Source organism: Martes martes (assembly GCF_963455335.1).
Source record: "Martes martes genome assembly, chromosome: 1".
Lineage (NCBI taxonomy): Eukaryota > Metazoa > Chordata > Mammalia > Carnivora > Mustelidae > Martes > Martes martes.
In genome coordinates this window covers 204,176,532-204,191,321 of record NC_137888.1, presented here as the reverse complement: position 1 = coordinate 204,191,321, position 14,790 = coordinate 204,176,532, and the positions used below count along the sequence as shown (strand labels likewise).

Sequence of the window (14,790 nt, the reverse complement as noted above, 5' to 3'; positions counted from 1 at the left end):
GTGGCCCACTTCTATCGCTGCTAGGCTACCAGCATCCACCAAGGGGGGTGCAGACATCACCAACTTCAGGAGCTTGCTGAGAGCCACCCCTACCCCAACAGACAAAGGGAGAGAAAAATGGAGAAGGCTGTGAAAGATCATCTGACCCTACCCTTCTCAGTTAACCTAAGGGGAAGAAAAGCCAGGCCCGGAAGTGCAGGTACCAGTTTCCGGTTACCCAGGTTAACCAAGGGCAAGAGGAAATGGGCAGGACGATCAGCTTTCAACAGACCATCCAGTGTCCACCCATGCCTCTGAGCCAAGGGGACAGAAGTCTGGAGAACTCAGCTCTCACCTGGTCACAGGGATCACTTCACGGGGACAGGAGGCCTGTGTGAGTCTGGGCCTCCGGGACTGCACCACCTCACCCTGGCTGCGCTGGATGCAGCACCAGGAGAGATGATGGGGACAGGTGAACAAGCAGCACTGTGGCAGGCTCTCCTAGACTTCCAAAGTGCTCCTCAGCCTAGCATAGGGTCAGAAGCTGCACCCCGGCACGGGCGCTAACACAAGGTAACAGCAAAGTACCCAAGTGTGACTACAGGCAACTCAGAGTCTGCAAGTTCAACCAGGAGTGAGTACTCAGAACCTCGTGCTGTGACCTCATAATACCCAAGCCACTCCTTCGCTTACTCCAGACCTTACATTTCAGTGACACACATTTCTGTGCTTGGACCCAAGTCTCCCAGGCCAGTACCACCGCCAACTATTTGATGGTATTATCACATCAAAGAGATGATTAGGGGCGCCTGGGTGGCTCAGTGGGTCAAGCCTCTGCCTTCAGCTCAGGTCATGATTCCAGGGTCCTGGGATCGAGCCCCGTATCCGGCTCTCTGCTCAGCAGGGAGCCTGCTTCCTCCTCTCTCTCTGCCTGCCTCTCTGCCTACTTGTGATCTCTGTATGTCAAATAAATAAATAAAAATCTTAAAAAAAAAACAAAACAGATGATTAAACTGCATGCATTCAGGGAACATTGTCAGCTTGTTCCCCACCCCTCAACCCCTCCCACCAACAGGACCCTGATGCTTCCTGGAGGCCTCCCCTCTATTCTGGGATGGTCTGGATGAACTAACACCATGCTCAGACTTAGGGGTGCACCAATTAACACTAATTCCATCAAAGCCCAGAAAGAGCATCAAGGAAATGTCTGCTGAAACTTCTGGGAAAGCATCACCTTCTCTTCCTTCTCCTGGATGATGGTCAAAGAAGGTGAAACCCCAACTGGGGGAGCTGGGAAGAAGACACCCCACTGTGTGAAGGGAACATGACAAAAGAGACGGAGTGAAGCCAGGTCCTCACCTGAGAACAGACTCACTTCTGAGCCTCTGAGTGGCACAAGCCAACCAGGCCTTTTGCATTTATGTTCCTGTCATGAGCACAGCGTGACCCTCCCTCTGGGGGTGGCTTGGCCAAAAGAATCAGTAAAAGTAGAAGACAAGTGCTCTGCTGGCATCTATCTAACTGAACACTTGAAGGAAATAATGTGAAACAACTGGAGGAAAGAGAGTAAACTGTTCCTATTTTATAACCTACACACCAGTGCTGCTCCTCCACAGACAGCACTAAAAAGCCAGCTTGCCAACTGCTTGCCTGGCACAGCTGCAAGATGCACAGGGTAAATAAAGTTGGAAAGTGTCTACCTGAAGTGGTTTCCAAAAGGGCTGGCCTTAAGAAGAGGGCAGTTAGCTACCCTGGGGATCACCTGGAGAAAGAGAACGTGGCCACAGTCCCCATACCCCAACCTGAGCTGGCCCAGGGACCTCATGGCAAGAGGGGTCAAGAGAGCTAATGGAACGGGAAAGGGCATGGGGAGGACAAGAAAAACCCAGACGCCATGTGTGCAAGAAGAGCTACAGCCAGCTTGGCCAGAACCAAGTGTGACCAGAGGTATGGGTAGGGGATGGAGCCGAAGTTATGTATAAGTATGGCAGGGCAATGGGGCTACTAGAGCCTGGAAGAAGGCTGCCAGGCCGCCTGCTGTGCTCTCGGTGTGAGCCATGGTCACATACACATGAGTCCTCCATGAGAGGACCACAGAACCACCCCCTACCACCACCACCACCAGAGTCAAGGCCAGCCACAGCCAGCCACCTACGAAATCACTCTGCTCACTGTGGACGGGTGACCAGGATCTCCACAGCAGTCATGAGCTGACCCATCACAGGGTACGACCTGGAAGAAGCATCACCCGCTTCCTGGCCCCGATGAAACCCAGGAAAGGGGATGTCCAGAAAGGGTCTGGTTTGTCATATGAGACTTTTTAAAAGTCCCAAGGTAGCATTTGAACAGTATCTCCAGGGTCCACAGACAGGCAGGAATTTAAGATTAAGAGTCATCTTTTCTGGCAGGGGTGAAAAATGCCAGCCAAGATACAGGAAGGAAAAAAAACGCCTCACACCTTTTCCTTAGCCAGTTCAAGAGACAGCACAAAGCATTTCAGGTACAACTTTTCTCCCAGCCTGACATAAAAACATACCATAGACAAATCCAGCCTGAGGATCCATACTGCGGTAGGACAGTGGAATGCCTACCTTGTACCGACTATGTTCTCTCAGGTGACAGGGGAGGCGGCAGCAGGTGGGTGAGGCCTGGTTGGGGGGTAGGGAGAGGAGGATTCCCAATTCCAGTGTGATCCCTTCTAGCTGTGTGTTTACTGAGCCTCAGTTTATGCACCAGTAGTACCTCCCTCCCTGTGCTGCTATACAGAGTGAATGTTCTGAATTCGTGAAAAGTGCTGGAAAGTACTGGCCCCTAGTACCTGCTCGGTAAGTCTTGCTCCCAAGACCAGCCCTTCTCACAGAAAGATCAACAAGCTTCTGAGCACCAGCTCGCTATAGAAGTCATAGAAACATGGGGATTATCTCAGGCTCCGCTACCAAGGAGCCTGCAATCCCAGGAAAACATAATCAACAAGATCTGTTATCAGCAGGAATGTAGGGTTTTTAAGTTATGTAGAGTGCCTGAGGGCAACTGTCTGGGATGAAAGCGGGAAAGGTTTCTGGAAAAGGAGAGCCGAAGGAATGACAGAAGGTCACAAATGTGAGCTGCAGAGGGTCCCATCCCAGGTGTCACGCACAACAAGAAAGGTTAGCTTACAGATTTAAGTAGATGCTGTTCTGATGATAAGACACAACTTCATTTCAAAGCATGACTAGATTAAGAGTAGCTTTTTTCCTTGAATTTTCTCATAAAGCAGCTATTGGAAGTACATCTGCCATTATGTGGAAACTGCATATTTCTGATCACAGGAATGGATCCTGACAGGCAAAAAGGTTAGGAGCCACTAGGTTAGAAGATATCAAAGAAAGGTTGTGGGAACTGCAAAGGAAATAGAAACACGAAACTTAACATTTAATAACACTTTGTATTTATGAGGTTAAACCTCAGAAGACATAGCAGAGTCCAAATTCCCTGCTGGGCACCGCTTAAGTGGGAGGCAGGAGACTGTCATTAAACCCACCACCTCTGAGCCAGGTATAGGCCCACAGGGTCCTCTGCAACACCGGAGAGGTCACTAATCTCTACCTTCCCCTAAAATGAAGACGGAGCATCTACCTGTAGGACTAGCTCAGAGAGCAAACCAGGAAGCAAGGTGTTCCACGTAGTACCTGGCACACAGCAGGTGCTCTGCAGGCTGCAGCTGTCCACTCTGCAGCCTCCGGTGGATGGATAGGGGAAACCTCACTGCAGTCCCAGGAGCGTTCAAAGGCTTTCAGCCCCACCTGCCTGGCAGTGGCACATCACCTGATGTGACCCTTCTCCTTTTTTAGTGGGCTCTTCACACAATCACAGAATCTCCAGGAACTCTTGGGTAGAAGTCTGGGGGTCCAGATGGAAGGCCCAGGCATGTCTGCACAGCCACCTGGCACAGTGGTTCTGGACTGTCGCAAGCCAGCTCTGACAATAATCAAGGGCTCCCCCAAGTGCAGCTGGGCCTGCCTCCCAGACCTCCTGCCTTCCCCTTCTAGGTTTGCCTCAGAAAGCCAGACGAAGCAAACCAAACCCCAAGGTACAACAGCTCTTCAAATACTTGAAAGCAGACCCCAGGCCCTTCATAGAGCCTGACACTTGCCCCCTTCCCATTCCATTGCTGAGAAGGCAAACTGTTGAAGGATTTGCCAGCCATCCCTCCAAATTCTGTTTCCTTCAGGTCAGAGACAAACCAAGAATGGACTTCCTGTATCTGACTCTAAAAGTTTTCATTCTGAAAACTCAAATTATGATGTGTTCTAGAAGTCATTTCATGCTCTTCAAAACTCTGAACTACCTCTGAATAAGACACATGAAGAATTGTCCCGTTTGGACTGAAGAGCTGTAGCCCTGTAAGACCACCCCTGCACCCCCGCAAGCCCCACCCCACCTCAGACTGCCCATGTGCACATTCTCTTCCTGTTCCAGGTCCCTCCGGGGCAGGGGCTGGGCATCTCCAGGTCCAATCCCCCCACACCCAACAGCATAAGCAATTGCTAGAAATGTTTCTTCAATTGCTGAGCTACCTTTTTCAGTTTTACCATATTTCTCTATAAACAGTATGTACCAGTTGGTGACTGAGATGTTAGTGTATGGCCTTCCCAGACCTACAATTCAGAGACCACTTTTAAGCATCACATGCAGAATACTGGTATGTCTTCCTCTCGCAGGAAATTCCCTCCAGTTCACGGACTTACCGCGTCGATGCTTGCTCAGTTCTACATGTGTGCCCTGACAGTGAACAGGAGGAGTTTCAGATGGGGGCTGCAAGTGGCCAGGCTGAAAATGCATGGCCTATGCAGTCACTCACCAAGCCACAAAGTCAGTCACCCATTCCAACAACCAGCTGAGGGGTCCCAAAGGGACCAAACAGACTCAAGACAGCACAGGGTGGGGGGTGGGGGGAGGCACAACTTCTACAAACAGAGACAAAGCCACAGCTTCAAGAAGGCAATTCAGAGTGGGGGCTGGGCAGAGACCTGCCCATAGAACTGCCCATCCCTAGGAATTGGACCAAGTTCTGGTTCTGGCTAAACTGGAGCTCTGTCTGAGAAGATGCTTATACAGACACCAAAACTGAGGCACCTCTCCTTCACCTAACCCCAAGGCTAGCACCCCTGAGGTGCATGTCCCGCCACACACGGCGACATCCTGAGCCCAGGAGCCCAGGTGACCATGGAGCCTTTTCACATCTGTATCAAGACAAAGGTCCCTTCCCACAAGCTGATCTTGGGACAGTCCTCCAGGCCTCTGTGACTTCCAGCCAGGACAACACACTCTGATGACAACTAAAGTCACTTCTGAGGACCACCAGGAGACCTCTGCGGAGACAGACTGTAAAATCCAACTTCTTCTGAGGGACAGAGTGAGTCAGAACAAGGACTTACACCTGCTTCACAAGTCACACTTGTTACTTGCCTGTCCCAAAGTCATAAAATGCCACACTGCTCTCTTCAGACATCCTGGCCACATATAAAGAGCAAAGACAGAAACGTCATTGCACCTGGGCAACCAGAATGATCAGAGAGCACCCACACATTTAGCTTTTATACCCCCTACCGTGTTGGGGAGAATCAGAACCTACAGCCTTCCCTTTTACAATTTTTAGCAATCCTCCTTTCAGCAGGATCAACAGCATTTCAAGTTAACATAAGTGCTATAGCCTTGAAGCAAAAAACAAAACCGGCATGCAAGACTTATGAAAAGTTCCAATATCAGCTGGCAGATGCCACACCACGGTATGCTCTGGCCCAGGATTCTGCCCCTGCCAGAAACCTTAAGATGTTTCCAGGACAGGCTAATATCATCAACCTGTTAGATCGATCACAGGTAAATCTAAACCAATCTGTAATCTCATATAAACTTACATGGGACAGAAAAGGCTCCCCACATATTTTCTTGCCAGCTCAAGAACACTGCCCTCTCAGGCCTCTTCAGAAGCCATCTCTTCACCTTTGAGGGCAGGGTGGTGACATTAAGAATTAAAAACACTGTCAGTTAAACTTTGGGTAAGTCCCCAACTTTAGGGCAGTCACCTCAAATGAAGTCAGCAGAAACAAAAGCAGCTTGTCCTCTCCTGGTCACAGGAGGCACCCACTAAACAGCACTGACTGTCATCATGCCGTTGGCTTCCGCACCTGCAGGAAGGGGAGACCGGCTGCTCACTCCACCTCCCTTACAGGGAAGCTGCAGGGAAGCAGGAGACCCTGCGGAAGTGCTGCAAAATCATATACAGTATTTATCTCTGTGCCGAGTTCTGTTAGAATTTTGCTATTTTAAGAAGTTCACAGAATGCACCTTGCATTAAAAGAAAAAACTTTTAAAACAATTCATGTTAGAACATGCACCCTGGTTCACATTCTGGAAGGAGTTTTATGGGTGCATATACCAGTTCCCAGTCCCACTTTGTAGACAAGGACCCTGCAGCCCAAAGAAGCTAGGTAACATCTTAAATCTTCAAATGCCCAGGTAGGAAAATTATCATTCCTTGTGTGTCTCTCTGTAGAGGCCTCTTGGTCTATGACCACCTCCCACTGGCACCTGATGTCTGCGTAACTGTGAGAAAGAAAGTAGTTTTTGAAGTTTCCCGCTGCAGAGCCCGACCACTGGGAGGTCTTTCTTTACAAAGACATCTTCAGCAAGTTCAAGTCCCTTCTTCCCCCTCAGTGCCTTCTCTGGCCTCGCTCTGGTCTGATTACAGAGATGCTCACCTGCTCTGAGCAAGGCCTGCCTTGTGCCATTATTCAACTCGTTATGAGGATGCAATACCCACGCCACCGTCTGTCAGACCTATTCTCAGATGCCAGACTAACATCTGTGTTCTTCACAGTTCTAGAGAGTTCTGAATTAGAATACTCCAAGACTGAACTTCAGTGCCTATTAAAGTCACAAGGGCTTCATAGGCCAAAGGAGGATTCTAGGGTTCCATCAGTTTAACCAGCACTTAGCACTCTAAAGCGCCTTCTGCTCTAGAGTAAGAACAAACAAACCATGTTCCTGAAGCCCACATTCTGGTCAGGAAGACAAAGCCCGAACTTCCATGAAATAAAGAGTGTCCAATACAGACGAATATCTAATCACCTGCTGAGGAGACTGTGCTTGTGTGGAAGGACTCCAATTTCTGGGCAGAAGGAAGACATGGCCCTCAACTCTATCCACCAAGATTAAGCTGGGACAAAGGCGCACACTGCGCTTCAGGGATTTCTAACACTTCGGCGGACACACGCCACAAGGAGGGTAAGGCTTAGATTGTTCTGAAAAAACTATTAGCTGCTTTTTGAAAAAGAGTGTAGAGGATTTACCTTATTACTGAGTTTGCAGAAATTATTAACTCAGAGCCTGTTGAAATTCAAATACTCTAGAGGCTAGAATTGTGAACACAGACAACTTTCCTCTCAAGAACTCCTCTGTCAAGGAGATGGTCAGTTTGTTACTTCGCTAACTTCTCAGATACTTGTGGATATTAGGTCAGTTGCCTGACATTGATTTTTCAAGCAAAAGCTAAGTTTATTAACCATAATTGCATGCCCATAAAGGTAAGCATTACATGACACAATTCTCTGTCGCTTCTCTCAGAAGAGGTTTAATTTTAGTGTTGGCTCTTCAACACTGTCCCCATTTTTTTTTTCATGAGCATCTTAAATATGTGTCAACTAACTATCCCAAAGTGGAGTTCATAATTGGGCAAAGTAGAGAAAAGCAGCTGTGCACCAGCAATGCCTTCTTGGAGCTACCTTGCTCTCACGTGAGTCCAGGCCAATCCAGAGAACCTGCAGAATTATGGCTGCACCATCTCTGCCGGTAACCTATTCTGCCATGGCTCCAGTTTCTGTACGCGGTTTGCTCCAAGCCACGCTCCTGTCAAAAGGTTCTAACAATGCTCACGGATGGTCACTGGCAATGGAGCCATTTAAAGAAGGCACTTTCTTCATCCCTCATCTCAGAGACAGTTTCCCAATTCCATCCACCACACTTATATCAGAACTCTATGCACACCCATTAGTGATGGAGTCCCTCGAAACAAACCATAAGAAATGTGAACCCTATCCCATGGAAACCACCATGGGCTTCTATGAATGCAAAATATCTGCATACACTAAAATACAAAAACCTGAGATTTATTTCCTTCTCCCTCTTCTGGCTAACCCCCCTTCCTCCTCTCCCTCCTCCCCCCCCCCAGGAACCCTTTAGATTACAGCCTTACACAACACTGGAACCCCTGAGGTCAGTGCTCTACCTAATCTACAACATCATGACTGCCTGTCAAAGTGCCCCCTGATCCCAAAGCTCTCCTAGGTGGCATTAAGGATCAGTGCTAATATCTCAGCAACCTCTCAGATTCTCCCAAAGGCAAACAAGCACGTAGAATTCAAGAAATTATACTCTGGACAAAAGATGCAAAAGTCACCAGTTCCATTTCTCACGTCACTTGCTTTATCCTCTAACATTTCAATCTTGGGAACCACAGCAGCACCAGTTACTGCAAAAAATTCTGGAAGGTTTTATATAGCTTGTGCCTACTCCACCCCCAAAGTCATAACAAAAATGTATACAACATTTGTTAAAAACAATTACCATCAAGTTAATTTTAATGGGGCCTCAAAACTAGGGATAAGAGGATTACTTATGATACAAAAATCAGTCTTACAAAGACCATAACTCCTCAATTTCTACCAAAATTGTACAAGCCAATGTGAATTACTCCAAAAACACCAAGTTTAAAGCTTAGTGCTAAGAGTAATTAATTAGTCAAACTCATATAAGGGAAAACAAAAACCCTACAGTGAGAGAAACCTGAGTTACCTGGCCCAAGACAGTTTTTCTTCGATCCCCAACATATTAAAAAGTGATCTCAATGGCCACTTCCTGGTCTCCCAGCAAATGCAGGGGCTCACTTCATACCTGGATGCCACAACATCTTCCTATTGCTCAACCTGCTCCTGCCACAGGGGAAAATGACCCCTACTGCCAACAATCCCTTGGAGAAAATATGAGAACACTGTGAGTCTTCCCCTACACACACGAAGGGGGGCAGAGGAGATCCCTCTGCAAACAGTAGCCTCGGTGGAAGGCCATCTGAGAAAGCAACACCCTGGGGTTAACCCTGACGGTCTAGGTGACAAACCACCAAGCTGGGACCCTCAGGCAGGGAAAGGGATAGCCAAAGGAGAGCTCTTGAAGAAACTGGAGACAAAATAATCACCTCTAATTCACACCAAAAAGCGGGGCTCTGGCTTGATTAGAGACGCAATGGGCATTTAGGGCCAGAAAGGTAACAGGAAGGATCCCACCCTCCCCAAGATCACCTACGGTCAGCAGCGATCCCAAGAGTAATCCAGCAAAGGCATGTCCACTCGCAGAACCAAGGAGGGGGACTCTCCACGCGCCCTGGGCACCCGGCTAAGGGCAAAGTAACCTGGGGGGTTCCCTCTGAAGCCGGGAAGGTGCTTCCAGCCGGGAGAAGAGGGAAGGAGGACTTCCCTGATCACCCAGAAGGCCAAGACACAGGCGGCACAGGCTCCCGAGTCATACCCCGGACACCAGTTGCTCCACAGCCTTTCTCCCTCCCCTCCCCCACGCCAGGAGGACTTCCAGGGGGTCGCGAGTCCCCGGGGAAGGGCAAATCGGGTGAGCTCCGTCAGAAGCAACAAGGGTCGTAGAGCTGAAGCGAGAGAGAAGGGAAAGCTCTGGCCTCAGCTCCCGTCTGCTCCCTCCACCCAGGCCGCACGGAAGCCTCGGCCTCACGTACCGAGCGCCGCCAGACTGCCCGACCTGCCCCCGGCTTGGGCCCGTGGGGCGAGAGACCGAGATGGCAGCGGCCCTCGGTGGTAGGTGGGCGTCAGGCGGGTACCCTGAAGCCCGGCGGGCGAGGGACACTGGGGAGGGGGAGGGTCCCGGGCCCACGCGGCCTCCGTCCCGGCCCGCGCAGCGGGTACTTACGTTGCTCTGGGGGTCGATGGCCTGCAGCAGCCGGTCCCTGATCTGCTGCGGAGACGCCGGAGCCGCTGTCATTGCCTGGGCGAGGCGGGGGGGAGCGGCCGGGCCAGCGGGCGGGCGGGCTGAGGCGGGGGACGGGGGTCACTCACTCGCCGGCCTCCGGGAACGGAGCCTCATGTTCCCCGCGGCGCCGGGGGAAGAGGGGGCGCGCGGGGTGGCGGAGAGGGGAGCCGGGGCTCGGGCCCGGGGCGCCACCGCCACCAGAGGAGGAGGAGGAGCCACCGGAGCCGCCGCCGCTGCTGCCGCCGCCTCGAGAACCAAACTCCAGTGAGCTGCCCCCGCGCGGAGCACTCTGGGTAACCCGCGCCGCACGCAGCGTCGGCGCCACGCTGAGGAGGTTGGGAGATGGGGCGGGCGGAGACGCCGGGCCTGGGCGGGGCCGCGCGCGAGCCCCGCCCTGTAGCCCCACGCATGCGCGCGCAGGCGCGCTGGTCCGTCGCCACGCCCCGCCCACTACCCAGCGGAGGGAGCCGTTGGCAGGCGGTTGGGCGGGGCAACGGCCGCCGCCAGGAGTCCCCGCCCCCGGCTGGGCCAAGGGGAACTGAGGTTTCCGACGGAAACGCGCGGTGCGCGCCGAGTCCTTGAACCTGGGTGCTCCAGGAGGCCGCCTCTGCGGGGGGGGGGGGGGTGGGGGGGGGGAGGTGTGGGGGGGGGGTGGGGGGGAGCGGCGGAAGGACTCCTCATTGAGGTGGAAAGCCTTCCCCGTACGGAGGGAGGTGACGGGAGTCGCGGGCGGGAGAAGCTGCTAAGTTTTCCGAGCCGGGGGTCCCCAGTCCCTTGATCGCTGTTCCTGGGGACGAGGGAGACAAGACCACCCTGTGATAATGTGTGCGGAAGGGTCACCTCAGGAGCGCCGAAGACCGCCCCACCCTTCCAGAGGGAGTGGGTGCAGGCGGGGGGTCTGCAGCGCTTCGCGTGCTGGGATCACGAAAATATGACTGCAGAGCGCCTCTCGGGGGAGCCGTCACGCCAGCTAGGAAAGCCCCAAAGCCAGCCCTGTGAGTCCACCGACCCCAGGGTTGCAAACCTGTGTCAACGCCAAGGTTTCTCATCTTGGGCACCGATGACATTTGGAGCCGGATCACTGTTGCAGGGGCAGTCTCGCGCATTTTGGGATATTCAGCATCCTGGGTCTCTACCCACTAAACGCCAGTAGCACTCTACCCTCCAGTCAGATGAACCAAAAATGTCCAGTCATTGCCAATGTCCCCTGTTGAGAACCACTGGTTTAAAAGACCCACCCTGCTCGGCATGGAGGTGCTAGAAAAATGAAACCCTCCTTCTCTGAACAAAACCTTTCACAACGGAGGAAACTGAGGCCCAAGTTCAGACAGAGTTCTAGGTCAAACCCGTAATTGTTAAAGGTCAAGTCTAAGGAGTCTCCTTCCCCACCCCCACTTTACTGCCTTCTTCTACTGCTCTCTGCTCACTCTGGAAGCCCTGTTAGGAACACTGTTATGAGAAGGGGTGAGAAGGCAGGCTGAGTGGATTATTAGCGGCAGCCTCCGGAGAAATAACCTTTTCTGTTGTTATAGGAAGACCTAGATTTAAAGCAGGAGGGAGGCAGCTGATGAGAACCACACGCGCGCCTTGGATCTGTGCTACACCTGTTAGTCTTACATTTGTCATGCTTCTGGGAAGCATTTTTATTTGCAGAAACGGCTGTTTCTGCACGTGGTTGTGGCTGCTTCCTTCTGGACATGTGAAAAATTTTACATCACACTTGTAGCAGAAAATAAACACGGGCAAAATACTTAAATTTACTCTTTCTCCTAGAATGAGGTGCTTTGTGTATGTGGTCCAGGTTGGAAACCAGCCCATTTGGAGATACTCTTTATCGCATTTTAGATAAGCAAAATAAATAAGCTCTCCCCAAGCATAGTCTGGTCCCACCTTTCTTTCAATTTCTAACTCAGATGTTCAAGATCTTATTTTTTAAATCAAGGATAACATAGAAGCAATTTGTTTTGCATGGGTCAGGTCATTCAAGAAAGGTTTGGAAAGCACTCAACTTACCTGCTCTTTTTAAACTAAGAAGCAACATTAAGATGACTGAGTTCTGCATGGCCAGCTGTATACACACACACACCCAGACATAGGTATGCAGTTCAGCTCCATAGATGTGGCACAAAGTGGGGCTCCATAAATATTTAACAAATGAGTATTAAATGTACTGTATACACTTTAGGATGCACATAGACACAGAGCTATAGAGATATATATATAGATATAGTTTTATTTCACATTTAACATAGATATAGTGGTAAAAATTAAATCAGATGGCCATTCAATGAGAGTCTTGAGTCTTGAAAACGTTAGCTTCTATTAGGTCCAGGACAGATACTGAAGTTCACCTAGCAAGACCTTCTGTTTCAAGGAGGACATACTTGAAATGGCTCCTATCAGTTATACAAAGGTGGGGGGCTCAAGGTAAATCCTCTTGTTGTAATGGTTCTTCCCCAGCAACTTGCCCTTTAAATTAGGTCCAGAGAACATCCACCCCACCCTGTTCTGAAAGGACAAGATATTTTGTGCCTGTGATGCCCCCTGACAATGCTGCCTTACTTCCTAGTGAGGTAGCCCCCCAAAAAGTAAGAGGCACTGAGTCCATGTCTTGGCTCTTGCCATGGTAAGTGGCAGGAAGGTAGCTTTAGGAGCCTGAGTGCAGAGCATCCTCAGCCAGGCTTGGTAGTGAGGGTGTGGGCTCATTCTCCCTCCATGAACTGCAGTTGCTCAAGCGGGATAGGCAAGGGCATCAGGGAAGAAACTGTGGGCAGGCCAGCTCCCACAACTGCTTGGGACCAGTCTTCAACAGAGACACCATATGGTGGCAAGAAGCAACAGCAGGGACCCGCCAGGCGGACTCATTCATTCATAAAGTGAAAGGCAGCTGTGACCCCTTAAGACACCCACACCCCTGGGAGTTGGGTAATTCAAAGGTGAGAAAGTAACTGGACTTACCCCAATAAAGTATGTGAGGGCTTTGATGACTAATAGGAAAAATGAACGCGAGGAAACCACCACCTCACTTTGACCGATTTGTTCGCTCTGAATTTAACATCTGATGGGAATTTTTTAAAAACACTCTCATGAATTAACTCATTCAACCTTACTGATGAGCTCAGAAGCACCCAGAGACAGGTTTCAGAGTTCCGCCTGGCTTTCTTTGCAGCAAGGCCGATTGATTTTAAATGCGAAAAAAAATTCAATTGGTTTTGAATAGCCCCTGAAACGTCACTGCTTTTATGAAGGGGCTCCAAAGACAAACAAGAGAACTCAAAATAATTTTACTATGTCTTCAAGTAAGGGAATACAAAGGCACATTAAGAGGCACAAAGCCTGCTCCTGAGGATCTAGTTTTGAAGTTTCCAAGCACTGGAAACAGGTTGGGGACCCAGGAAGACACTGCTCTAACTGTATTGTCCGAGCAGGTAGGTGCCCCAAAGGGAGGGCAAAGCCACTCTGGAGCCAGGAGTATCAAGAAAGATGTTTGACAGCATTTCCATATGTTCATACCCTTTGCCCCAGTATTTCCCACCTTCTAGAAATTTATCCAAAGAGAGCAATCACCGTAGACAGACATGTACATACGGGGAAGGTGAAGGCAGCATCATTTATAGTATAAGGGCAAACGATAGGAAGTAACCCAAGTGTTCAGTAAAAGGAGAGTATGTAAATAAATTAGGGGTCGATTCCTGCAAATGGGAAGGTTATGGACGGGAAGGGACCACAGGATTTTATAATTCCACCTGGGTAGTGGTCTTGTCTTATGGGTGTACGCAACATGTAGAAATTCACAAAGCTGGACATTATGCTTCAAAAGTACATAAATAAAAGGACCTAGATAGAGACAGACAGATGATAGATAATCTTAACCATTGAAATCAGTATTGAACAACATGGAATGCTCCCATATTTCATATTAAATGTTAAAATGCAGTATATAAACCATATATATTATGATCTTAATTTTGGTTTTATACAAATATGTCTACTCAAGGCACCCGAAAAAATACTGGAAGGAAAGCAGCCAAAATATTTACAGTAGTTATCGCTGACAGGCAGGATAACAGGTGATTTTACTTCTAATACTCGTCCCTAAAGTTCCACATTTTCTAGATGAACACGCGGTGCCTCCCCTCATCTCATTCAGTGCTGGGGTTATTCTGACCTCTAGTAGCCTCTAGCTGTCACCTTTGGACTCAGATACTGCTAATTTGAAGCGTGCCCATAATCTCCAAAATCCTGAGCAGGGGTTTACTATCATGCCTGCTCATAGCTGTCCATCTAAGTCCTAACAGTCCGTGTTTTGCCTACTGCCCCAGTTTTGTATTATTCTTAGTGACAAGAAGAGTAACATTTATTGAGTACCTACGAAGTGTCAGGTTGCACGCTGAGGGCTTTACCTGAGGACCCAGACGAACCCCTCTGGGCGGTCAGGTTCTTGTGTCAGCCTCTCCTCTTAACTCGGTGGGGGGAAAGAGAGGGGCTACAATTTGCTTTAGAGAATGCAGTGGAACCATGCTCTGCCTGGTCCAGGCTAAAGCTTCAAGAAGGCCTAGCAGTTACCACCCAACTCACCAAATCCACTCCTATCAATCTTGCCAAGAAAACTGAAAACTACACTCAGAGACGTGTACAGGTAAATGTCCACAGCAGAACTATTAGTGGATGCAAAGTACACACACCGGATGTCCATCAACTGGTAAAGAGATGAATGAAATGTACACCCACAGGCTGAATATCACTCGGCCACAAGAAGGAATGAGAAGAAGGCGCCTGGGT

At 49.9% G+C, this 14,790-nt stretch overlaps 1 protein-coding gene across 1 annotated transcript in view; it reads right to left on the bottom strand.

Moving 5' to 3' along the window:
• The window catches only part of MED26 (mediator complex subunit 26), a 52,951-nt gene extending 42,677 nt beyond the window's left edge, over nt 1-10,274 (bottom strand). The window contains exon 1 of the mRNA XM_080810266.1: nt 9,949-10,274. Within this exon, the coding sequence (XP_080666392.1) occupies nt 9,949-10,020 (72 nt within the window). The 5' untranslated portion in view covers nt 10,021-10,274. The remainder of the gene's footprint in view (nt 1-9,948) is intronic.
• Between the last annotated feature and the right edge of the window lie 4,516 nt (nt 10,275-14,790).